This window comes from Vespula pensylvanica, chromosome 4 (assembly GCF_014466175.1).
Source record: "Vespula pensylvanica isolate Volc-1 chromosome 4, ASM1446617v1, whole genome shotgun sequence".
Lineage (NCBI taxonomy): Eukaryota > Metazoa > Arthropoda > Insecta > Hymenoptera > Vespidae > Vespula > Vespula pensylvanica.
In genome coordinates, this window is record NC_057688.1 from 10,245,862 (window position 1) to 10,271,808 (window position 25,947).

The window sequence follows — 25,947 nt, forward strand, 5'->3', positions numbered from 1 at the left end:
GGGATTTGATCATAAAGGATTTTAGCAAAACGTGCCAAGTACGTGAAAACGGATTCGCTCGATAGATGTCAAATTACAAAATGTTCCTTCCCGCGCAACTCCAGCTTATTGTTAACGCCATATAATTTTCTTTTTTTGCACCAAATTATCATACCATGCAGATATTTTAGACGCGAACAACGACACTGGCATCCACCAGTAATCATTTAAACTCGATCAATTCTGTGATATCGTTGATAACGTACTAATCTAATTACACTGTAAATTCTTAATAACGTCTTTTAAATGTAACGTACATTTGTATGACACGCGCAATGGTCGATTGAATGCCATTACCACCACCGCCAGTTTTCATTCGATACGATCAATTGAAACTTCAGAGCGTTCGATAAAAATAAGTTCGTTTTTGAGCCAAGCAAATTATGATACTCTTCAAAGGGGCTACGTTGATTCTATCAAAGTTGTTTTGTATGAATAATAATAAAGAAAAGTTTTCTAAATAATCATCAACAAACGTACCATAAAAGTCGCGAGAGATTTTAGACGATATTCGGATCTTGTGTTACGGTCTGTATACATTTTTTTTTTCTTCTCTCTTAATCGTTCGGTCATACCGCATACGATTCCAAATGCAATCTCGCTCATAACCTTCGTCTTGCCTTAAGACATGGTGGTCGTACGTGGATGATATACCCCGAAACTTTTCAATAATTCGGAGTCGTACATACTGCATCGGTACATACAATTTTTAAAAGATGATACGGCCTGTTATATCGTCATATGGTTACTTATTTTGTTACAAAGTTCTATCTAGATATTACGGCAAAATAGAAACGTTCGAATTTATTTGCAACGAATCTTGCAAACAAAAAAAAATTATAATAACCCAGAGAGATGAAGTTAAATACGAGTGTCACGCAATACGTACTTCAATATTTATCATTTTAAAGGCATTTCGAGTGCACCCTGTTGCATCGTTGAGAATTTATTTAAATGTGTAGCCGATTTTTTTATTATGTCGTACTAACTTAAAAAGAAAGAAAGAAAAACGAACAAAACAAGATTCGTTTCGACGTACTTTCGTATTAATCAAAGTGACAAGGAAACGCGTTCGCAGCCTTCGATGTTCAATACAAAGGAACGATTTAATTATAGATGTAGCTATGCCAAATAATTATTTACATACATATATCATATTATCTAAGGCCTTCAAACAGAATGCGTAAGTTTCGTACGTCGATATTCTAACGCGTTTTTAATCGTTTCCATAAATAGGTGCCATATATTAATGTTATTACGAGAGACTTGGTGGTATTAAAGTAATACGTAATATTCAAACTGTAACAGGCTTTAAACGCGAAGCTTTCGCCATATTAGGAGAAGAGTTATAAATCGAGTTACGCATCTAACCGTGTGCCTCCATAAATTTTATCAAACATCGATGTTATCGATGTTCGTGTTATATTAGATTTTCACTTTGCGATCTATCTACTGCTCGTAAAAGGAGAAAAACAAAACAAAAAATCATATACATACCTATACGTATGTACATATATTTTATAGAGCCTATGAATATAACGTTTAATGTGTAACCTTATGTCTCAGAAATGTACAAATCACATATAAATTTCAATTATCAGAGCTTAGCTGCCTAATTAAAGGGATTCCGCATATTAGAGTTTTCTCATTTTTACGATTACACGAAATCTTCAAAATTGTGTGTATCCGTGTATGTATGTATAAATACCATGTACGTGCAGAGAAGCGTGCGAGCGGAGAGGTAAACCATTTACGGAACGATCCTCATTTGTGCGTATGTACATATGTATATACATAAGAGAAAGATGTACGATCATACAAAAATAAACTTTCTTCCAATATATTTACTTTTCAGGACTCGTCGTTGTATACTGTATACATATTTTATTTGTTTGAATTATTAAACCTCTATTGTAAAATTATTGTTACTTTTGTAAGCTATACGACGTACGAACGTTTCTTCTTTTTCTTTTTACTCAAACTTATGACGCGTTTATACGCGTATTTACAAGTGGCACGTGAGAAGAGCGAAACAGCAAAGGAATGTTTATTTTGTACATACAATATCTATCGTACTCGCGTGAAAATTATACCATACTGTTATTGATATGACAAATGTTTAATCTTGATAGAAAAAAAAAAAAAAATGACGATAAAATGGGATAACGATTGTACCTTGTATATTCCTAATTTGTTAAAATTATTCACGTTAGAAAATAAATACCGTTGATGGCACTTTCATTTGGTCGAACGTATTCGCTTAGGATTAACGTTGTATCCTCTCTCCTGGCTTTATTTTTTGAACTAAATAATAAGATTAGAATCGCTGCATCTCCCTTTCCAAGAAAATGATAGAATTTATACTATATCTCTGCAAAAAGATACTCGCATAGCGTGTCAAAGGTTCATCTAAAAACTAAAAATTATATGCACGAATTATAATAAATTAAATTTAACAATGAGGCCATTTAAATATACGAAAATATTCGCAAAGTTATTACTCTTTACAGGGATATTATATAACGCACGTTAAAAACGAACATTCTTCGCATGTCATATACAGAACAGAACTGTTGTTCTCGCTGACCATCGTAAAACCGGGTACAGCGGTGCAACGTTGGGAATGATTATCGACGCTATTATCAATTAAATTTCCAAGAGTTTCAATATCGTTACAATTCGTCGGCCAAAATCCGCAAACTTTGCAATATACGGACTCCGATATTTCTACCATGGTATCCGTTTGACATACAGGGCAAATTACTATTTTCCTATCGTCGTAAACAAGCGATTCTATCCATTCGATTTCATCCTGCAGCATACGCTCGTATTCTTCGCATATCCAGTTCTCTGTGATTAATGAGAAAGATGTTACTCCTTGGTATCGTTACGTACGTATTATATTGGATTTACCGACAATAGATTTATACCTTCTTCCTCGTTCGTTTCTTCATCCAATTGAAAACTTTCTTCCGACTGTTCGTTGTAAATGATAGATCGTTATTCGATAGGATAGTACCAATTAGTTTTTGATATATCGTTCATTTTTTTACCTTATATATTTTTTTACCTTTTCAGATATATCTCCTAGACCGAGTCTTCTCGCATTAAATATTTCTTTTCTTCTTTCTTTCATTCGTCGACGACATCTCTGTACGAAAATATTATTAAACAGTTTAAGTCGAAGTTTTCTTTAGCGTTTCGTTGCTATCGATCAAAATTAATTGATATTTATCAAATGTTGTAACATTCGTCGATGTCATTTTCTAACCTGTCTAAGAACTTCCTGCAGTTGCGGTGACTTATTTTTCATTTTACTTATAACATCTTTAATCTTTAATTTTGCAATTAACAATGGACTCAAACCCGTATTCTCCATAACTTTTAGTCGCGACTTATGTCGTTGAGACTTATATTAATTTATATTAATTGAACGCACGCCACATATACGTACAAGTTCGCAGTAGACGCCGAAACAAGAACGTTGTGTAACGTTGAAAAAGCAATGGAAGCGTTGCTTATCAATTTTTATATCGGCACTGCAATAAACATCGTCAACGATAAACTGCTGTTAACGTTAGATCATTGGTTTTGTAATTACATTTAAATATTATAACATACGTTAGGATACACTGAAACGAAATATTGAAAAACGCGAAACGTTCGATCCCAAAAAGGACTATGAATAACAAAACAATAACGAATGGTAAAGTAGCGCGCGAATCACGATCGATACTCCCTCTAGTTTAGCTACTTGCATATACTTTATCGATATGCGCATGTATACAACTAGCAATTTCATGTGCCCGAATTTTTTCTTCCCCTTCGATGGGTTACGCTCCAATTTATTGATTGTTATTAATCCCATTTAAATAATTTATAATCATCGAAATTATAAAATTAAGGACGACCGAAGCGCACAGTGTCGCGTTGAAATTTTATATATGTATGCGTATGTAGGTAGATGCTAAATACATGTATCAACAATGAATGTGGGTCTACAAAACAGCAACCACCACGCGACGAGACACGAGCAATCTATATTATTTGCATTTCAATAAAATCTCATTTATCTTTGATTGCGAACAAAGTATTGTCGAGTCAATGACTGTTACGTTTAAAAACTTTCATCGATATTTCTATCGGAAATATAAGATAAATGGTTTTAAGATGCCTCGGAATTAACTTGTCAAATCAACATCTTCGTATCTTTTGTAACGATTAAAATTGAGTTTTTCTTTTCTATTTTTTTTTTCTTTCTCTATCGCGATCGATATTACCGACATAGCACGATATCGAACGTTGATATTAAGAACGTAGGAATCTGCCAAAGAGCTTGATGTATCTAATATCTTAGGAGATATCTGTAAGATCGACGATCCCTGTTCCTGTATGAGTATGATTCGCATTTCGCAGTTGCGTATACGAATATGGAGCCGTCCAGTGAAATCTAAGAGAGAGAATTTATTTTGACGTTAATTTTACGTTAATTAAAATGGTAAATGATATCAAAGAATAAAATTGTAAACCCACTCGCAAACGATCCGTCATGTCAACGACTAAAGTAGGTTCGAAACGATGCGATTAAAGAAGAAACGCTTTCCGTTAACGTGACGCCTCGTTAATTCGTTTTATCATGTACATTCTAGGGAGATAACGATAAAGATGAAAATTTTAAGAGACAGGGTTCGTTTAGAAAGCTATTACCAACGAATGCCAATGGGGACTCCCAATTAAGCATGTCAGTAAAAATGATCGATAGGCCAAATATTTCTCAGACCAACAAAGATTATGCGGTTTTCTTACAAGAGTATAATATTCTTTCGGAATAGTGAGTAACTGTCATTAGGATTGAATGAAGTCTGATTAAAAATTGTACATAACGGGCCTATGTGTGTGTGCGCGCGCGCGCGTCGTATGTGTGCAGATGTGTGTGTGTGTGTGTGTGTGTGTGTGTGTACATATATACTTATTTATTTATTTATTCAATTATAGCAACATATTGCGCATCCAAGATTTAAAAGGAATTTATGTCATACCATCGGCACAAAATTCTTTTGGTACGTAATATAATTTATATCATTTCAATCGATAACATTATTATTGTATTTTTTTAATGTTTGCATATATCCACTGTATATTTAAAAGCAAAGCATATTCTGTATTGCGTGCTTACAGTATGCATTCCCTGTAACTTTTTCATCGAATTTTCATGTAATGTTGATAGTTGAAATACGTTTCATAGGTCTTGCTTGTCCTGATAACAGTTTGTACAATTTCAATGTAACTATTTCAAAACGATGTTTGTCAATTGAACACGTTTATAAGGTTTCTTATTATTTAACGTTAGTAGACGTAGTAATATAGACACATATTTTTGATACCAGTGTGGTTCGGAGTTCAATTTATTCGACAAGGGATTTATCAAGGCGGAGTCTTTAGATTTACTCTTACGTTGCCTGAAAATTTTCCAGACGGTGGATGTCCCGTAAGAGTTATATCATTCCAAAAGTCTATTTTCTATTTTTGGTAGATTTCATTGTAGCATTTGCATTTTAGAAAGTTGTATTTCAAACCCATGTCTTCCATCCGCTTATAAATTCAGAAACAGGAGAATTATGTACAACTTGGGGATTCGTCGAATGGAAAAGAAATAATAGGGTATGGCAGTTGATACAGTACATAACAAAGATACTTACTAAAGTAGATACAAGAATGACACCTATAAATCAAGAAGCATCCATTTTGTGAGTAAATATTTCTCTTACCTTTCAGCATAGAAAGATTATCGATTAAAATTTGATAAATATTATGCCTATAAAATATGCATTAATTTAAAAAGTGAGAAAGGTCGGGTTTTTCTATATTCCAGATTGCAAAACAATTTTGATCAGTTTCGAGAACGAGCCAAAGAATGCGTAAGAGAAAGTTTGAATCAAGTATATAATCCGCCTGCCTTCGAGGATCCCCATTATATTACATTCAGTCCATACGTACCAGAATTGCATGATCCCGTTAAGCAACAAATATACGAATCTAAGGTAATTTCATTGGAATCTAAACACGCCTTAAAAACGTACGATTATTCTACAATTATTCTTCTTACTGACTCAGGGTACGGAAGAGAATCGAGCGTTAGGACTTTCTTGGGTTCAACCTGGTTCCCTTCAGCCATTCTCAAAGCCAGAATCCAGATAATGAGGAATTCCATTCTTTATCATAGCAACGATGTATATCTTTACGAATTTAATTACATAAGTACAAGCCTTGCTCTCTTGACGACTAATATAATGAACAGACTGTTACGTGAAATTATATTTTTGTATAAACAAAGTGGAGATATATTTGAAATCTATGCCATTTTCCGTCGATGAAATAATTTCTAATACGTACAATCCACCTGAAAGTACGAGTTATTGTTACTTTTGTACTTTCTTTTTGTGATAATAGAATATCATATACGTAGATATTGTTAGTCCTTTCTCATCATAGAATTATAGTCAATCCTTTCCAAGAATAGATAAATGTCAATTATAATTATTTGTACAACGGATGATAGGACACTTCGATTTTTTTTTTTTTTTTTTTTTTTTTTTACAAATAAACGATCCACGTTTCACTTGTACATGACATTTCTTTATTTGAATATCTCATAAATTTATTAACACAATTTCAAATCAGTTTCAATTAGTTTTTGGCAATTTTTTTTAGAAACGCGATGCTCCGATTGGTCGGTCGTATCAAACGTTCTTTCATTTTTGTTTTGTCTTTGATCAAAATCTACAAAGATTATTTTTTTATTTGTAGAAATGAAATACAGTAAATAGTATCATTTAATTGCACGTTTAACGTAAAAATAACACGAAAATGCAATTTAGAAAAGTCGTTATATAATTTAGAAAAGCGCGTTCGAAAATAGTATCGGGAAAACTGTCGGTTGACTTTCTTTTTTCTTTCTTTCTTTCTTTTTTTTTTTTTTTTTTTTCGAAAAATTTACGGTGGTTTTATCCTCCATATTGTAAAAATATTATCCCTAAATCTAGTTACCATGCACTGCCATGATAAATTACTATGTATCAGTTGAATGTACATGAGGAGCTTTCGAAGATTTAGTGATGATTTCGAGTGCTTTTCTTGAAGAGAGATGATGGGAGCGATGTGTCATCGAAGAAGATGAGCGAAAGGAAATTCACACGCGGCCTGGGAAAGCCGGGTATGGCCGCACAATTACGAGAGACGGTTTCTCAGGTTGTACGCGAAAGTACCGTACAGGTAGGGGCTACTGACGTGCTTGAACCGATACTTACGCGCCCGATCACGCCTAACTATTTTCAGATTTCCTACAATTTTCAACAATTATGCAATAATTCATAAATTTAAGATCGTCTTGCCTTCTCTATCATATTTTATACGTAGATGCACTTTATTTACAAAGATCTGAAGTGTTGATAATTGAATTCTTCAATTATTTATTTAATCTTGATTATACTTCACAATATAACTGATCGATCGATTACATTATCTATAAGAGAAAAAATATTTTTTAATCTATAAAGTCTATATATAAACCACGTCATATAACGCGTTTGGTTCTCAACAATATGAACATCTTCGCTAGAAACATGATATTGATTTTTAAAATAATTTGATTATAAATGCTTTATATACTTTTTATTTCTCCCTTATATTAATTATATCTATCACATTTTTATTTCAGAGTAAACCACATTTAGTTGACCCTATAGATTTTGAGAGCTTTGTGTTGAAGAATAAAACATTATTACAGAATGATCCACAAAGAGAATTATTGCTTTATCCGCCGGACGACGTTTCTGTGAGTTCAAGTTTGTTGGCTCTTATCTTCATCCTTGTCCGGATCCTACATCCTTTATGTAGAAAGATAAGAAATAACGATAATGTGATAATTAAGAATTAGAAATTTTAAAGCTCAACTTTTGTTAAATTTACTATATTTTATATTTATTTCTTTGTAAAATACTTTTATATACGTATACGTTTTAATTTTTATATTAACTTCTTTTTATATAGCAAGTCGTCTTACCGAGACGTTATCGCACTATTGTGCCAACGGCGCAATATATTTCGGATAATGACGAAGAAGGTGGAAGTCTCCTGACCAAAGAATGTTTACGAAGTTACACCTCCAATTGGAATTTGGTACATTACAAATATTCTGCATACAACGGGAGTTATCTCGATTTACCCAAGTATGTTTTCAACGAAAATGTATCAAAAATTGTCTGCCTGTGTGTGCGTGCGTGCGTGCGTGCGTATGTGTGTAAAACAAGATTGTTTGTCTATTTAGTAACATTTTCAATATTAAAAAATCGTTTACGAATACACATACACACACACGTATATATTTTACAGAATAACGAAAGCAGATGATCTCAAAGATGAAGTATATGAAATTGATACGGAGGTGGATCAAGTCGATGAGGTAATTATCTCACGATAGAGAAAATAATAAAAATGAATTCTATTTTTATTTTATAAGGCATTTTAACAAATTTCCTTTAGGATTTAATCAAAAATAATGGGATTACAAGGGAAGGATACTTGATGAAAGGACCTGAAATTGGAAGTTCCGATCGAATGTTTGCTCATATAGGCTCAAAATCTTTTAAAAGACGTTTTTGTCATTTAAGACAGGAAGTCGATGGGACATACATTTTAGAATTTTTCAAAGATGAGAAAAAGGGCGAAGCTAAATTAGCAATAGTAATGGACTTTTGTACAGAAGTTGTTAAAAATCCAAAACGTGGAAGATACTGTTTTGAGTTGAGAATGACAGGAACTCACAAGTCTTATACATTAGCGGCCGATAATGAAACAGATATGCAAGATTGGTTATCAAAATTGAATTCTGTATTACAACATTATAAACAACAGGAAGAGAAACGTGCTGCATCTTTAGAAAGAACATGTAATACTCCTCCTCCTTCTCCTCAACCAATGCAGGTAATCGTTTTAACCATAAAAATCTGAATGTTCTACTATTTTTAATCTTTTGAAAATCAACTATTATTTATACATCGTATATATAAAAATATTTATGTGAACAAACGTGTACAGGTATATGGAACATTGAAAGGTTTGGAACAGAGTATGAATCCACAATTAATTAAATACTCCAGGGAAACTGATACAAGTATAGCATTAGCTAGACGGGAAAATAGGAAACCTTTGTTTAGTCTATATTCCCACATGTTACGCGTAAAAGCATCTACAGGAAATTCTACTGAACACAATATTGATCCATATAAGGAGCAATTCGGACATAGAATTTTTATTAAATGCGAAAGTCTTAAGTTTAGATTACAAGCTCCGATTGATGAAAAAGAAACTCTTTGCCAAGTGGAACCGTACCAAACAACATTATGTCTTTTTGATGCAAAACACGGCAGGAAACTCACTGAAAATTTTTATTTCGATGTTAATCATGAAATTGTACAAGGAATGATAAAGGAATTAAGTCCTATTAGCGTTATGACAGAATCTAATGAAAATATAAGTTTGCCTGAAGAATTGAAAACTGTACCATTGGATTGGATAAAACATCCAAAGCAGGTATTTAAGCGACTGCTTTGTTAGCCAATTTAAATATATATATATATATATATGTATATTTGCGCGCGCGTGCGTGTATACAGGTATATATTTTATCTCTTTCTAGGCTATATTTCATGTTAGTAATCCTCATCCCGATATATTTCTTGTGGTAAGAATAGATAAGATATTGCAAGGAAATATATGTCAAACTTCTGAACCATATATAAGAACAACTAAAGATCCAAGATTAGGATTAAAAGTACATAAACAAGTTAGAGCATGTTGCCAAAGGTAAAAGTCTTTTTTTTTATTATTATGTCATTATCTTGAACATATAGTTTATATCTAATTAACGTTTATTTTTTAGATTAGGAAATTATAGAATGCCATTCGCTTGGGCCGCCAGACCTTTATTTAGACTATATAGCAACGAGTTGGATACTTCTCCAGACTTTCCAGCAATATATAGGCAGGAAGGGAATAAAATCAGAGATGAAGAGTTATTAAAACTGCTTTCAGAGTATAGGAAGTACGTATTGATTTACTGACATCATTATTCGAATACGTTCGCTATGTACACTTTCTTATTCCTTTTTTTCGTTTACAGACCCGAAAAACTTAGCAAACTAACTGTTATACCTGGATGGTTGAAAATAAAAATTGAATCCATCATTGAGATACCAGAAAGTATGCCTTTTTTCGTACAAGTGTAATACACGAGCGCGCGCGCGCTCGCATCCACCCGCGCATTCAAATGTGCGATTTAAATTCAACGTTTCTCTATTTTCAGATACGTTGTCGACATCCTTGGCTCCCTTGAAACCATTTCCCATTCCACCTGTAAACGATCCAACTCTTGAAATTGCAGAATTTGAAAGTACGTCTGAAAAGGATGTTCATCCTTATACCACATACGTCAATCATCTTTATGTTTATCCACAAACTTTGTCTTTTGATACTCAGAAGATATTCACAAGAGCTAGAAATATTGCGTGTATCATTGAATTACGAGATGATGATGGAGAAAATGTGGAACCTTTAAGAGTATATACAACGCAAACTTATTACTTTTTCATTTATTTATATATTTGAAGCTTTTATATATTTCTCATTTTTTTTTTTTTTTTTTCTTTTTTATATAGTGCATCTATGGCCGTCCAGGTACACCATTGTTGTGCGTACGAGCGTCCTGTGCAGTGTTACATCATAACGCTATTCCATCTTGGTACGAAGAAATTAAAATAAGATTACCAACAAAACTTCATTCAAAACATCACTTGCTTTTTTCATTTTATCATATAAGCTGTGATATGAATAAGAAAAAGGAAAATGGAATTGAAAATTGCGTTGGTTATGCTTGGGCTCCGTTGTTATATAAAGGGAGGTAAGCATACGACTTTGTATATACGCGTGTTCCAAATAACTAATTTTTAAATCTATATAATCCATATGCTTACAGACTCAATGTAGATATGGATGTAAATGTTCAAGTTCTACCTGTTGCAACGCATTTACCACAAGGATATCTTTCCATTCAACCCCTTGGTCTGGGAAAAGGGGTAAGAGTAAGATCAAATTATTGATTTTAACTTCTAATACTTGTTGTGTTTCAAGATGTGGCTTTCATTTGCAATTCGCTTTATCATAATTATAAAAGTAATTACGAAAATCTTGCGTTATACGAAGAATTAAATTCTATAGAAAAGTCATAGTAGATGAAATTTGATTACATTTAACAATGGAATATCATGATTTGTGGAAGAAAGCCTTATCTTATTCTTAGCAGTGCTTGCAAAGTGCACAGAGGTTTTGAATACAAGCATGGCCATTGTGTGTTTTGACTATTTCATCATTTTAATCAATCATCCAATAAGTGAGTTTTTATTTAAAATATTGTTTTAATAAAGATTATATATCTGGTGTACACACGTACACGCACACGCACACCCACGCCACATCAATTTTTGATCACATTAACGGACTATCACTGCATTCCAAATTGCACGAAACTAATTGTGTGTTAAGTATAAATAACAAATTTATTAATTGCTTGCTGATTTATCTTTTTACGAAAATGCAAATATCACGAACATTTTGTACATGCTTAAATAAATATTGATTTATTTAATTTCAGAATGCTGGTCCAGACATTACATGGATTGATTCACAAAGACCAATATTTACAGTAGCTTTTCAATTAATATCAACAGTATTTACTCGCGATCCTCATTTGTACAATCTCTTTGCTCATGCCGAACGAATTCTGGATACAAGGCCATCTGTAATGCCGTCGGATACAGAAACGTGCAAAATATTGAAAGCAGCGCATGCAATACAGTTGGTGACAGCGATTACTTTTCTTCCTACTATATTAAATCAATTGTTCACACTATTGACATATGATATCGGCGAAGAAGTAGGATTGTATATTATTAGAGTACTAATACACATTATAAATATGATACATGAAGCTGGTAGAAAAGAAATACTTCAGGCTTACATCAAGGTAAAAAAGGAAAATTGATTTTTATATCGTTTTTAATTTCACAAATTTAACAATACACGTATATACTGCTTTTTATAGTTTGTCTTTCTATCGCCAACACAAGCAACCTGTAATATGACTGTTCATGAACAATTAGGAAAATACCTACCAATACTATTACAACCAAACAATACGGATTTCTTGGTAATTAACAAATTCATGCGTCATTCTAATTTCTTCTTTGAGATAATGATTAAAAGTATGGCACAATATCTACTTACTACTGGTAGAATAAAAGTAAGTTAATAATTTGATGTGCACTTGACAGTAAGTATATAATATTTAGGTTACTATAAAGATTAATCTTGACATTTATCAACATTTTTCCAGATGCATAGAAATGAAAGATTTTCGAAAGAGTATCATGAACGCATCAAGTATCTATTAGATGTAATTATGCCATATATAATAAATAAATACAAAGAAATGCCGGTTGAAACTCATGAACTAAATAAAAGCCTTGCTCAATTGTTAAAGGTACTTTAAACATTATTTCAATGGAAACTTTAAATAATGATAATAATTGTAAATTGACAATATATTGTGTATTTATTTAATAGCATTGCCTAACATTCATGGATCGTGGTTTCGTTTTTCGTTTGATCAATTCATACGTGGATAAATTTTCTCCTGGAGATCCACGCACTCTACATGATTTTAAATTTACATTTCTTCAAATCATTTGTTCTCACGAACATTATATATCTTTTAATTTACCAATGATGCAGTCTCGTATTTCACCTAGAGGTAAGAGATTATTTTTAGGTAAAATTTTACGAATATTTTTAAATTTTCTAAAATAATAACTTTATTTCTTGCTTAGAAAATACTGAGAAAGAGCCAGAATGTAATGGTATGTTAAGACAATATTCATGTACTCCCATCTTTATTGTGGTTTCTTATTGTAGCCATAGTGAGTGGGAGTAGTACACAGTTCTTCTCTTTTTCATCACTGTTAATAAGTAGATTAAAATATTTGTCACGATTGTTTCTTATTGAATAGTTTTATTAATCATTACATTATGCGTAATAGGTTTTCGCATATTATAAACTGTTCTTCGTTAAGCGCATGATATGGATATACAATATTATATTAGCTTTATTTTAATTATCCATATTATTTACAGATTTGATGAATGAATACTGCTTATCAGAGGATTTTTGTAAGCATCATTTTTTGGTTGGCTTATTACTCCAAGAAGTCAAGATATCTCTTAATGAAATCATGCAAATTCGAAAAGTTGCCATAACTACTTTAAGAGATCTCTTAGCTAAGCACGAACTGGATGATAGATACCAAAATAAGGTTTCTAATTAGAATATTTACTTCGTTCTAATTTCATTGCATATTATTATTATTATTGTTATTGATTAAATTTGTATATTTTTAAATGGCAGGGACAATTGAGTAGGATAGCATCCATTTATATACCATGGTTAGAGATAGTATTGGAAAATTTGATGCGTTTACAATCTGTACATGACAGTTCTAAAATAGAAAATAAACACAATGATATAAATCGAATATCAACTAGCAGTTCCTTTTTGGCAACTAAAGATATTGCTAATAGTACTATAACAGCAGGCACTCCCAAGTCCATTCACAGGTCTGATCAGAAGAATTATATTTAATTACGATATTACTACTACTACTACTACTACTACTCTACTACTACTACTACTACTACTACTACTACTACTACTACTACTACTACTACTACTACTACTACTACTACTACTACTACTACTACTACTACACTACTACTACTACTACACTACTACTACTACTACTACTACTACTACTACTACTACTACACTGCTGCTACTACTATCATCATCCTTATTATATAGTAGTTGTTATCAATGACGATGATATTTATTTGAAATCACATAATAATTAATTATTTATAGACTTACATTAAATTTGGATACGCAATCTCCAATCAGAGCATCTATTCATCTACGAGATTCTACATATTTTGCTGCTATCGCTGGACAAGGTTTGGTGAATGGCTATTCTTGTACCAGTATAGAATCAGATACATCAACAATGTCAGGTGCCTCGCAATCAAATATATCGCAAGAAACAGCAATTATTCGCGAATCTGTAGAAAATGGTATAAGTGATAAAAAAAGGCATTCTCGTTCTTTGAGCGTTACACAGGCTTCACCTAGATGTGATAAATTACAATCCTCCGAAGTTAAGGATATATTGCTTTGTTTTTTATTCGTCATCAAATATTTAGGCGATCATCAAGTTATTGCATGGTGGCAACAATGCAGTGATTCCGAGATATTAAGTTTTTTTACAGTAATTGAGTAAGTCGTTTTAATGATCATTCTTTTTTTGTTATAAAAATTTAATAAATATCTTGTTTCTTTTTCTTTTTTCAGGATAAGTCTTCATCATTTTAAATATGTTGGTAAAAGACAAATAGCTGCAAATATAATAAATAATTCTGGAAAACCGCGTACAGTAAAAGCAATGACATTGCCAGCTAGAATGGCACCACCAGATTTCACTACTGAAAGTCCAACTACTGGTACACTGCAACCACATAATACTGTTACTAGAGAGAATCTTATTGAAAGTGACAGTGGTAAAATGTATCAGGCTTTACTAGAGGCAAATATGGCTACAGAAGTTGGTCTTATAGCACTTGACTGCCTAGGCCTCTTTTGTATTCATTTTAAGGTGTAATTTATATTTATATATCCGTGCGTGCGTGCATGGGCGGGCATATAATGTTGTAGCAATTAATAGTAACAATAATATATTTTCTTTTCATATAGGATGCACTTTTAGCAGATGATGGAGAAAATCCAATAATGCAAAAATTATTCAATATCTATTTATCCTTTCTTCAAGTCGGTCAATCGGAGACATTGCTACGTCACGTGTTTGCTGGACTTCGGGCATTTTTAAATAATTATTCTATTGCTTTGTTTCAAGGTGTGTGTGTGTGTGTGTGTGTGTGTGTGTGTGTGTGTCACAAAGTCGTTAAGCTGCAACTACTTTATCTAATAACAATTAATGTATATTCTAATATATATTTTCAGGAAATGCGGCGCTTTGTGGGCGATTATGTTATGAATTATTAAGATGTTGTAATAGTAAACTTAGTTCTATTAGACAAGAGTCATGTGCTTTACTATATCTGCTTATGAGAAGTAATTTTGAATTTACTAGTAGAAAAGGATTAACAAGAGTGCATTTACAGGTGAAATTATTTTTGAAAAATATTTTTTAAACTAACAACATTTGTTATACAATTTCCTTCCAATTTATTTTTTACAGGTAATAATCTCAGTTTCACAAATGCTTGGAAATGTGATTGGTTTGAATAATTCAAGATTTCAAGAATCATTGTCATTGATAAATAGTTATGCTTCTTCTGATAAAGTGATGAAAGGTACTGGTTTTCCAGTTGAAGTTAAAGATTTGAATAAAAGAATTCGAACAGTTTTAATGGCAACAGCACAAATGAGGGAACATAACAATGATCCCGAGATGCTTGTTGATTTACAACATAGTTTGGCCAATTCTTATGCCAGTACACCCGAATTGAGACATACTTGGTTGGAAACTATGGCTAGAAATCATGCGAGAGATGGAAATTATTCCGAGGTATTTATTCATGTTTTGTATATACGTGTGCATACATATGTGCGTGTGCATACATATGTGCACACACACACACACACACACACACACATGGTAGCTATACATGATTAAGCGTGTTCTCCTTAGGCGGCTTGTTGCCAATTACATATTGCAGCTTTAATGGCAGAATATTTGAAATTGAAGAAAGTTCATACATGGGGAGCAGAGGCTTTTGACAGTATTTCCGTGAACATTTCTAGAGACGAGCGTAGTCTTAAGCTCGATGCTGGTGAGATTTGTATGTCTTCTTGCACATGTTTGTATTGTACGTTAAGGAAATTCTATATCGATTTATAAACGTAATAACAATAACAATTTCAAACTTAGAGCGTGTATTTGAGAAACGTAATTAAATATATAATATAGTTTTTATGAAAACGTAAATATGCAGATTTACGTAATATTTTTTAATGTGTGGCGATTTGCATGCAAAAGATTCTCTTTGTACACATTTAACATGAATAAAAAATACTTTACTTTAAATTATTGCTTCTACAGGCGTTCAAGATATTCATTACACAGAATATTTATTGCTCGAGCAATTGGAACTTTGTGCTGAAATGTTAGAAAAAGCAGAACGTTTTGAATTACTCGGACATTTGTATCGTTTAATAGTTCCTATGTACGAAGAAAAAAGAAATTATGAGGCTTTAGCAAATTGTTATACACATTTAGCACAAGCTTGCAATAAAATTGTCGAAGTCACCAAATCCGGTAAACGACTTCTTGGGAGATTTTATAGAATTGCATTTTTTGGATCTGTAAGCTTCGTTAGTTTACCATTTATTGTCTTATTCCTAATTGCAATAAATTTATTCTACTGTGATTATTTGTTGTTCCAGGCATATTTCGAAGAAGAAAATGGCCAAGAGTATATATATAAAGAACCTAAAGTGACGTCATTGTCAGAAATTTCAGAACGTCTTCATCATTTGTATTCAGAGAAATTTGGTTTAGAAAATGTCAAAATGATAATGGATTCCGTACCCGTCAATGTCGGTGAATTAGATTCAAAAATAGCATATATTCAAGTGACGCACGTAACTCCGTACTTTGATAAAATAGAATTAGACACTCGTCAAACGGAATTTGAACAAAATCACAACGTATCTTGTTTCATGTTCGAAACTCCATTTACGAAAGATGGCCGGGTAAGGGCAAATCCTGAAGATCAGTGGAAAAGAAGAACTATTTTAACAAGTACGAGCATAAACTTTTATCTCTGTGTATATAATTCCAATGATATATGTATTTCCTTAATCGTGTTATATCGTCGAAAGCCTTATGAAACGTTACTTTTTATTTATAGCACAATATTCCTTTCCGTACATAAAAAAACGTATAGTAGTGATTGAAAAGAGAATAATGGAACTTAGTCCCATCGAAGTGGCTTTAGACGAAATGAGACAACGCGTTCAAGAACTAGAGGATGTGGCTTTAATAGCTCCAACTGATGTAAAGAAACTTCAATTACGGTTGCAAGGAAGCATTTGTGTGACAGTAAATGCCGGTCCACTTGCTTATGCCTCTGCATTCTTAGATCCAGCACTTTCTCCGCAATATCCTGATGATAAAGTCGAAGAGTTAAAGGATGTTTTTAGGTAATTTTGTTATATGAGAATATCTTTTTTCTCCTATCATACGTCTATGACGTTATTTATCTTTTTTCTTTTTTCAGGGAATTTGTAAAAATATGTTATACAGCTTTGCAGATCAACAGTAAATTAATTACTCCCGATCAGCACGAATATCAGGAAGTATTACGCGAAAATTATCAAAAGCTTTGCCAAAGCTTGTCGTCGTTATTGGGTGAACCTATATGGTCAGACGAACAAGTTGGAAGCTTTAAACGTAACAGCGCGGCTCTGTTTAGTGTCATTAGTGGTGCTAATAGTCACACGAGCACAGCCTAAGCCATCAGATTGATGTCTTATGTCTCTCGAAGTCTGTTGTGTAATCATATTATGAAGTATCTATATAAAATAATATTATATATATTTAATATGAACAAAATATATCATATTAAATATAATACAATAAGTAAATTTTTCAAATTCACATAGTTTCATTGTGCTCGAAATATACGTGCGCGCGCGCACGTGTCACGATTTATTAATGATTAACATGGCCACTTTTTATACCGCAGAGATTCTTTCTTTTCCATTTTTACATTAGAAAGATATGTTTAAACAACAATATACGAAGAAACCAATACTTAACAATACCAATATTGCAATAAAAGAGTAAAATTAGTGCTATTATTCTGACGAGATTTAAGGCTGACTATGATAAGTTATATCAGCTCATTTGAAAGAAAAAGAAGTGGCTATATTTAAATATTTTATTTGTATTCTTAACATTTAGATTAGCGTATTTTTTAAATACATAAAACGCAATCTTTATCTTATCAATGTGTCATTATCGTACAATTGTTCAATTAATAACTATTATACCAATGCACTCACTGCCACTTTTTTAATATACGTAATATTTGTGCATAACGATTTAACTAAGTGTCAATTGTAAATTCACTTTAAGTATAAGGAGAATAGATCAATTTTTATTATCCATTTTCTATTAGTATGTACTTCCCAAGTGCAAAGTCTAACTTTATATATTGTAATATGTAGTACGTATATGCGGTGCGTGCGTGTGTGTGTGTACATACGTGCATACATACATACATAGGTACGTACGTACATACATATACATATATAGACATACATATGTGTACGTATATATATGTATAAGAGCTTTTATTTATTAAGACTAAAGTAAGACATCTCACACATTGTTAGATACGAGTATATATGAATAACGATGGCAAACTAAACCATGAAATACGCTGCAAAACATTTATTAATTCATTGTGCAAAAATTTATGATTTATGTGTTTATACTTCTCGAACGTACAAATTGATTCGTACATGTATAATTTATTTCGTATGCATGCATAGTGTATAAATGAGATCTTTAATATAATAAGTTTACGCTCGTATTGATAACAGAAAATAATTAAAATAGAAGGATATATCTAATGTTCATTAAAATCCCATAAGAGAATCGTTCGTTTTTTTTTCTTCTTTTTTTTCTTTTTTTTTTTTAAATTAAAAATTTCTTAATTTCGATTTGCCCATAAAAATGAGTTTTCTTACTTGTTAGACATATCCTCGTAACGCAAAATATATCTACTTATTTAAGATGTACTTATCACGAGTACTATCTCTTAGTCGTGAAACATGTTTTATTTCACAAATTATTTTGATCCTGTAAAAAGTTGTTTATGTGTTTATCATATGATATATTTTTAATAGATTACATTATTTTTTGTTATTGTACTATCATCATTTTTTTTTCTTTTTTTTTTTTTTTTTTAATTTTTGTATATAGTTGGCGTATAAAAAAGAGAAATCTTAATCTTTTATTTGTCTCAGCAAATATATATAAATATTAATTTTTGGAGACTTGCTCCAAATTCTGTGATTTTTAAAGATATTTTCAAAACTTTGTTAATATTAGGGATTGAAATATCTGTGAATATGAATTTGTAAAAGAATTGTTGGACACGGTTATATCTCAAATTTGTGTTAATACAGTTTAAATGTTTAAAGAAAAGAAGTAAGATAGATAATACCATTATATAACGGAATTTTGAAGTTTATTTCAATGATACATAAAGATTCTTTTACAAATAATATTTAATATACATATCTTATTTTACACCAATAGATTAGATTAAAGATAAAAAAGTTTTATATAACACGCTTCAGATGTTTTAGAACAAGATTAACAAGAAATTTTTTACAGAGTTGTCAATAGTCTTCGAACTGAATATTATTATTCGTAATTTTAATTTTATATTATATCCACATTTATGCCATTATATATAATTCGTTCGATATTAACTCTTCTCCCATCAAAGTCTGAGATTACTTTTCGGCAAGGCACTTTTACGATCGTATGCCTGCGTATTCCTGCTAAGAGCGCGCGTCCGTCGCTTGGCAAGGGAATTCTATACAGCTCGTCTTATTGTGCTGCACCCGCACACTCCTTTCCTCAATCCCATACACAGTGCATATAAAAATAAACAATTGATCCGTAAGATTAAGTTTTCCAGGCAATAAGATCGGCGGGAGTATATTATCCGCATTGTGCGAGCAAATATAATTTCGATCAATGGGATAGTAGTGGTGCTTACAACTATTACGATGGGAAAGAATTAATAGCTTTTACATTGTCGTTGCGATGTGATGTGCAAATGTACAAATCGTTCTTTTATCAGAATCGTCAATGTAAAACGAAATGTTTCATCATATCATGCATACTATACATCTTTGCCGTATGAAAGTTCGAAATGCTGTCCAGTATTGACATCGACAATTCTTATAAAAATATGTTTATAATGACTGAAACATCAATCTGTTATTAAATACAATATCACGCAAATGAATAATAAAACGGCTAGCTTAAAGATTAAAAATACATATTCGTACTGTAATTAAATGTCCCTTGAATTTTTTTGATCAAGCGCAAAGAATTGAATAGAAATACAAACATTGATCTTTTCTACGCAGTAAAAAGTAAACACAGTATGAAAAATGAAAGAAGGTCTAGGTTATCCTTACATTATTGTTATTATTATCATTAAACTTTGTTCTTCTATATTTTATGGCACTGTTGTACTATTATTTTGCGTCCATTGAGTTGCAAAGTCCATTAGCAATGCAAAAGAATTTGAACGTTTCGCGCGCCATTAGTCGAGTCGAATATCGATATTAACTTGCAACATATCGAAAGAGGGCCCCTAGTGTGTCAAAGAAAGACAAAGATACCTATGTAGGTAGATCGGAGTCGAGTTCTATCGTCTCTCGTACGGTTTTGCTCGGTATAATCCATTGAGACGATTTTATTTTAGTCTTTTATTTTCCAGATATTAAATAACATTAAAGATAAAATATGACAACGGCTGCAAGGCCAACGTTTGATCCGGCAAGAGGTGGTCAGGGTAGAGGAGAAAAAGATTTAAGTGCGATATCGAAACAATACAGCAGCAGAGATTTGCCATCTCATACGAAATTAAAATATAGGTAAATTTGTAAACGTAAAGCTCTACATTGCTTTATTTCTTTTTTCCCTTTTTCATTTAACACGTAGAAATCGTTTAGTAAAGTCGGAAGACATGTATCATTTGTCGAACATAACCTTAATTTCAGCCTTCGTCATTTTTATCAGAACGTTTTACGTGATATTACAGAGAACATGGACAAGGTACGATCGAAGAACTTCGTAGCCGTGATTTTCGTAAAGAATTGGAAGAACGTGATAGAGAAAAGGATAAAAGTTCTAGTCGACGTATGATCGAGCCTGCCAGAGAGCCTGCCCCACTTAATGCGAAAAGACAAAAAATGGATCAAGTTCCAGCAGCTAGCTTAGACGCAGACGATCCCCTTGACGAGGATGAATCCGAGTCGGAGAGCGAAGAAGACGACACTGCAGCTCTCGTAGCTGAATTACAAAGGATCAAGAAAGAAAGGGCAGCCGAGCAGGCTAAAAAAGTAAACGTCGCGCGCACGTTCTTATTTACATAGTAAATATATATGTCTTACCAGTTTTATATTATTTTTCTTTAATTGCAGGAAATGGAAAAGAAACAAGAAGAAGAAAGAATAAGAATGGAAAATATTCTTTCTGGAAATCCTTTACTCAATTATTCCTCCCAAAGCGGTAGAACGGATATGAAAGTCAGGAGAAGATGGGACGACGACGTTGTTTTTAAAAATTGTGCACGGTCGGAACCAAAAAAGAAACATGATGTATTTATTAACGATTCTTTAAGAAGTGAATTCCATCGTAAATTTATGGAAAAATATGTTAAGTAGCGTGGAATATATCTTATTATACATGTATTGAGTCTTGTGACAATATGTTTGCGTATATACATTATGTGTTCGTACATAATAATGCAAATAGATAAAAGGGAGAAGATGCAGTTAATTTTCATACTAGGATGTAAGCATTCGTTAATACATAGGTTTTGTTAAAAGTAGTAAGTTAAAAGAGGAAACAAATATAATACTCTCTGTGTACATTTATTTTGGATCAATATCCAATGAATTACGAACGAAATATGAGGATCACGCGCTTCCTTTTTTAGCATATATCGATCTTTTTTTTACAACTATAATTTTTCTCCAACCATAAATATTCTTTCGCGTGTATCAAATTCTTTCAAGGAGGATCAAGGTTTTGGGGAAGTCAATAAACTTTGATTTTGAAAGAATCGTCGAGTCTTTTAAAGATACGACGATGTGTTGGAAGTGTATGTACGCACACGCACGTACATGTGTATGCACGACACGGAGCATACGCATGCGCACGCACGCACGCACGCGCACACACACTCTCCTGTAATATATGCACCTATGGTAACGAGAGATGAAGAAAGATGAACGGCTAAGATATGAAAAGAGGAAGAGCAGAAAGAAGCAGAAAAGTAAGCGCGAGTATATTAAGCGAGGTCCAAGTGGTGTGCGACTCGTGTATTTACGTGGGCGCGTTTCGGTAGCGGTGCAAGCCAGTCTTGCCGTCGAGAGCCTCTGTTAACCGCTGGGTCAAGTATAACCGGTCGCAGGGTGCCGAGAGATGCAGGCAGCAAGCAGTCTACCGATGCGATGCGCAGCTGGTTATCGTCGGTAGACTCCCTGGCACCGACCTGGCCAACTAACAGGCGGCAGAGACACGAGGCCGGTTCGATTCGAGAGAGATAGAAGAGAAAAGGAGGAGAGAGAAAGAGAGAAGAATGACCGTTCACTGGTACATCTCCTTGAGATGATTTCTGAGAAGAGATATATTTTCTCACGGCACGTTGAATTTTTCGTCTGTTAATTTATTCCTCATTAATACGTGTTCCTGTTCTTTCCCTTTTTGCTTATCGAGACCAATCACAAATAGAATCAGAATAAAAAGTCGATGTATTAGTAGGCCAAATTCGAAACGCAACATGGAAGATACTTGTATGTTTATTAAAATCTTTTTCGAGGATTTTTTTTTAGCGTAGAGGAACAAAGTCAATGCATGATCGCGTATTAAAGATGTTGATTTTATTATTCTTCGTCGACTTTAAGGATTGTGCGTGTTTAATTGTTTTAAGATTCATAATAATAGAAAGGAAGAGTCTATGTAGCGGATCTAGCGACATATAGATATTCCCAATGGCTTTAATTATCATTATAGGAAAGATTTTAAATTAGTTTATGACTAGATCGAACGAAGATATTTATTCGAAACAAATAAATTTTATCGTTAAGATTAGGTGTCTCATATTCGCCATTCGTCCCTGTAGATTCTACAAAGGAGAAAGAAGAAAGCGAGATGTAGTAACTGTGTGTTTTCTTCTCATACATGCTATATATATATATATATATATATATAAAACATTATTACTATAATTTCTCTTTACTATAATGCTATAGGCAAAATATACAAAAAAAGGAAAAAAAATCAAAGAAAGTCGGACAAAAGAACGAAAGAATTTATTAAATGTTGAGCGATATATTTGAATTTTGATATGACACGTATCATAAATTATTAATTCATTTATTATTTATAATACATTATAACATTAAATAGGATTAAACATTAATGGATTTAGTTCGTTCGTAGATAGACATTATTTTTCGATAGGTACACGTATCTTCGCTACAAGGAACGTGCGCATATTTTCTTAACGTTTATAAACAGTCATAGTGAGAAAGAAATGTATTATTAGGTAATTTAATGTTCGATTTATTCGTATCTACAAAAAAAATGCATCGATATGATTTAAGTATGTCAAGTATGTTAAATATACTACTGTAGTAAACAATGTGTAGTAAACAAAAGCGATAATTTGAATGCTTATTCAATTACCCGACAAATTTATACGACTAAGAATTACTTCAGAAATGTTCGTTAACGCGGTCATAATTAAAGGAATAATGTTCTTTCCTTCGTCAGAGATATATTTTTTATTTCATATGAAAATGGATATCTCACCATCTGTAAAAAGAAACGAAAGTAATAAAAGATTGACATATGAAACGTAAGTGCTAGCTGGACGGCTTGATCGAAAATAAAATAGAAGATTTTAGTAGAAGAATTGCTACGTTAGATTAGCCGCCATCGCACGTCGCTTATTCACTAACCGTGATCTCCGATACCACGTTAGAGAGTCGAATGATATCGTTGGTGAACACCGCCTACTTCTCCGACAGGGGCGGGTCCTATCACTATGACGCAGGGACGTACAAATACTTTCGAGGGTTTCTAATGACGATCATAGAAAATATTTCGTTCCGTTAGAAGCATCGGCCAAAAGATCATATATAAGAACTGGTTGAGCAAGGAAATTAATTCTGTAACGATAGCATTTTTATTTCTTTCCAAAAACCTTTTACATCTCCTACTTTGCAAGTTGTTACAACTACATCGTTGTTGTTGTTTTTTTTATTTTTTTCTTGTTTTCTTTTTTCTTTTCTCTTCTTTTTCTTTTTTTTTATCTAGATCCATGCGATTTTAATCAAATAATATCATAGATGTCGTTGCGCATTCATTTAAACGATGACATTTCTACATCGTCTTTCGCGCAATACTTTCTCCGCTCATTACTTTCAGAGAATATCAATGTGATCTGCATGTATATAGGTACGTAAAATGAATCTGATTATGTAATAGTTTATAACGTGATTTAGCATTAATTCGGTATTCCAAGTATAGAATAAATATCAATAAGTGACATTTATATAGATACCATTTATATCCTACGTTGCTTGGTCGTATTGGTCAAACGGATGATCCACTTTACTCGTACATTTAATATTATAAAGATTACCTCATTCCTCTCTCTTTCGTCGAGAGAAAGATAGAGGGAGAGAGAGAGAGAGAGAGAGAGAGAGAGAGAGAGAGAGAGAGAAAGGACATCATGAAATAACCATTCGAAATTTCAATGGCCAAAGAAAATTGAAAGGCAGGGCCCGAGTATCGAATTGATACGGGTTTGGGAGGCGGTGGTAAAACCCTCACGGTGGAAAGTAGTAGCGAGGACGAGGAGGTGCATGGCACATCGTACGGAATACCGCACGGCAAGGTACGGCACGGCACATTGCACGGACTAGCAGACAAACAGACTACTGCTTTGGCACTGGCATCGCGGGAGTCGACGGTAGTAGCAGTGACGGCAGCAGTGGCAGTGTTTGCTCATCGGTGCTCATCGAGAGTTCGACCGAAGAGCGCTCGAGGTGCCGCTGTTTGGTAAATGTTCCGAGTCTTAAGAAATTATCTGCGTGTGTGCGCGCTTATACATTCTTGTTTATTTCTTCTAAAAGAAGGAGAAACTGTAAGAAGCGATTGAAAAGGATTGGAAAGGATTTGTTTGATCTCCGTTATCATTAAATTCTTAATTCCATCGAGTTAAGTTAAGATCGAAGAAATCAGGTAAGATAAATTCGATTGTGATCGATCCGCGCGGCGCAACACGGCGCAGCGCGGATCCTCGAAGATCCTTCGAGGAGAGTTTTTGCAGTGGTGCTGGTGGTGTACTATAGAGAGAACAAGCAACTGGAGAAGAAAGAAGAAAAAGAAAAAGAAAAAGCAACGAGGACGATAAGGACAAACGGTTACCACGGTTGTGAGATCAACGAAGAACGAACACTAAAGACGACGACGACGACGACGACGACGACGACAACGACGAGGACGACGACGACGACGACGACGACGACGACGACGACGACGACGACGACGACGACAACGACGACGACGACGACGACAACGACAACGACAACGACAACGACGACGACGGTGACGACGACGACAACGACGACGACGACGGTGACGACGACGACAACGACGACGGCGGCGGCGGCGACGACGGCGACAACGACGACGACGACGAGGGCGGCAACGACGACGACGACGAGGGCGGCAACGACGACGGCGACGGCGACGGCGACGGCGACGGCGACGAGGGCGGCGACGACGACGAGCACAACGACGACGACGACGACGACGACGACGACAACGACGACGACGACGACAACGACGACGACGAAGACGAAGACGAAGACGAAGACGAAGAGGACGACGACGA

General features: G+C 33.5%; 4 protein-coding genes across 13 annotated transcripts; 3 read left to right on the forward strand and 1 right to left on the reverse strand.

Moving 5' to 3' along the window:
* Positions 1-1,126: 1,126 nt before the first annotated feature.
* Positions 1,127-3,470, reverse strand: LOC122628893. Its single transcript, XM_043811721.1, has 4 exons — positions 3,311-3,470; positions 3,110-3,190; positions 2,970-3,015; positions 1,127-2,889 (listed from the first exon to the last, which is right to left on the reverse strand). The coding sequence occupies exons 1-4, from the start codon at positions 3,416-3,418 to the stop codon at positions 2,555-2,557; spliced, it is 570 nt and encodes a 189-aa protein (XP_043667656.1). The 5' UTR covers positions 3,419-3,470; the 3' UTR covers positions 1,127-2,554.
* A 937-nt stretch (positions 3,471-4,407) lies between these two features.
* Positions 4,408-6,514, forward strand: LOC122628891 (protein crossbronx homolog). Its single transcript, XM_043811717.1, has 7 exons — positions 4,408-4,603; positions 4,689-4,870; positions 5,035-5,099; positions 5,427-5,527; positions 5,599-5,786; positions 5,912-6,080; positions 6,154-6,514. The coding sequence occupies exons 1-7, from the start codon at positions 4,589-4,591 to the stop codon at positions 6,235-6,237; spliced, it is 804 nt and encodes a 267-aa protein (XP_043667652.1). The 5' UTR covers positions 4,408-4,588; the 3' UTR covers positions 6,238-6,514.
* Positions 6,515-7,069: 555 nt separating this feature from the next.
* LOC122628889 (dedicator of cytokinesis protein 9) lies at positions 7,070-18,391 on the forward strand. 9 transcript variants are annotated; one of them, XM_043811703.1, is made up of 29 exons: positions 7,070-7,311; positions 7,757-7,873; positions 8,089-8,267; positions 8,431-8,500; positions 8,581-9,021; positions 9,136-9,630; positions 9,737-9,903; positions 9,980-10,141; positions 10,220-10,299; positions 10,403-10,656; positions 10,755-10,996; positions 11,072-11,177; positions 11,747-12,118; positions 12,197-12,394; positions 12,488-12,634; positions 12,718-12,904; positions 12,981-13,070; positions 13,285-13,463; positions 13,556-13,764; positions 14,069-14,476; positions 14,552-14,852; positions 14,951-15,110; positions 15,218-15,378; positions 15,456-15,785; positions 15,909-16,059; positions 16,320-16,582; positions 16,664-17,021; positions 17,131-17,422; positions 17,500-18,391. In XM_043811703.1, exons 1-29 carry the CDS (start codon positions 7,213-7,215, stop codon positions 17,732-17,734), a joined length of 6,453 nt encoding a protein of 2,150 aa, XP_043667638.1. In that variant the 5' UTR covers positions 7,070-7,212; the 3' UTR covers positions 17,735-18,391. The 9 variants fall into 9 exon arrangements, with proteins under 9 accessions (XP_043667638.1, XP_043667645.1, XP_043667640.1 ...); XM_043811710.1 differs by having other exon boundaries at positions 12,197-12,301; XM_043811705.1 differs by having other exon boundaries at positions 7,071-7,311; positions 15,909-16,050.
* A 2,262-nt stretch (positions 18,392-20,653) lies between these two features.
* LOC122628892 (protein CWC15 homolog B) lies at positions 20,654-21,913 on the forward strand. Of its 2 annotated transcripts, XM_043811720.1 has the most exons (4): positions 20,654-20,671; positions 20,752-20,908; positions 21,076-21,376; positions 21,458-21,913. In XM_043811720.1, exons 2-4 carry the CDS (start codon positions 20,778-20,780, stop codon positions 21,698-21,700), a joined length of 675 nt encoding a protein of 224 aa, XP_043667655.1. In that variant the 5' UTR covers positions 20,654-20,671; positions 20,752-20,777; the 3' UTR covers positions 21,701-21,913. The 2 variants fall into 2 exon arrangements, with proteins under 2 accessions (XP_043667655.1, XP_043667654.1); XM_043811719.1 differs by lacking the exon at positions 20,654-20,671 and having other exon boundaries at positions 20,678-20,908.
* Positions 21,914-25,947: the final 4,034 nt, after the last annotated feature.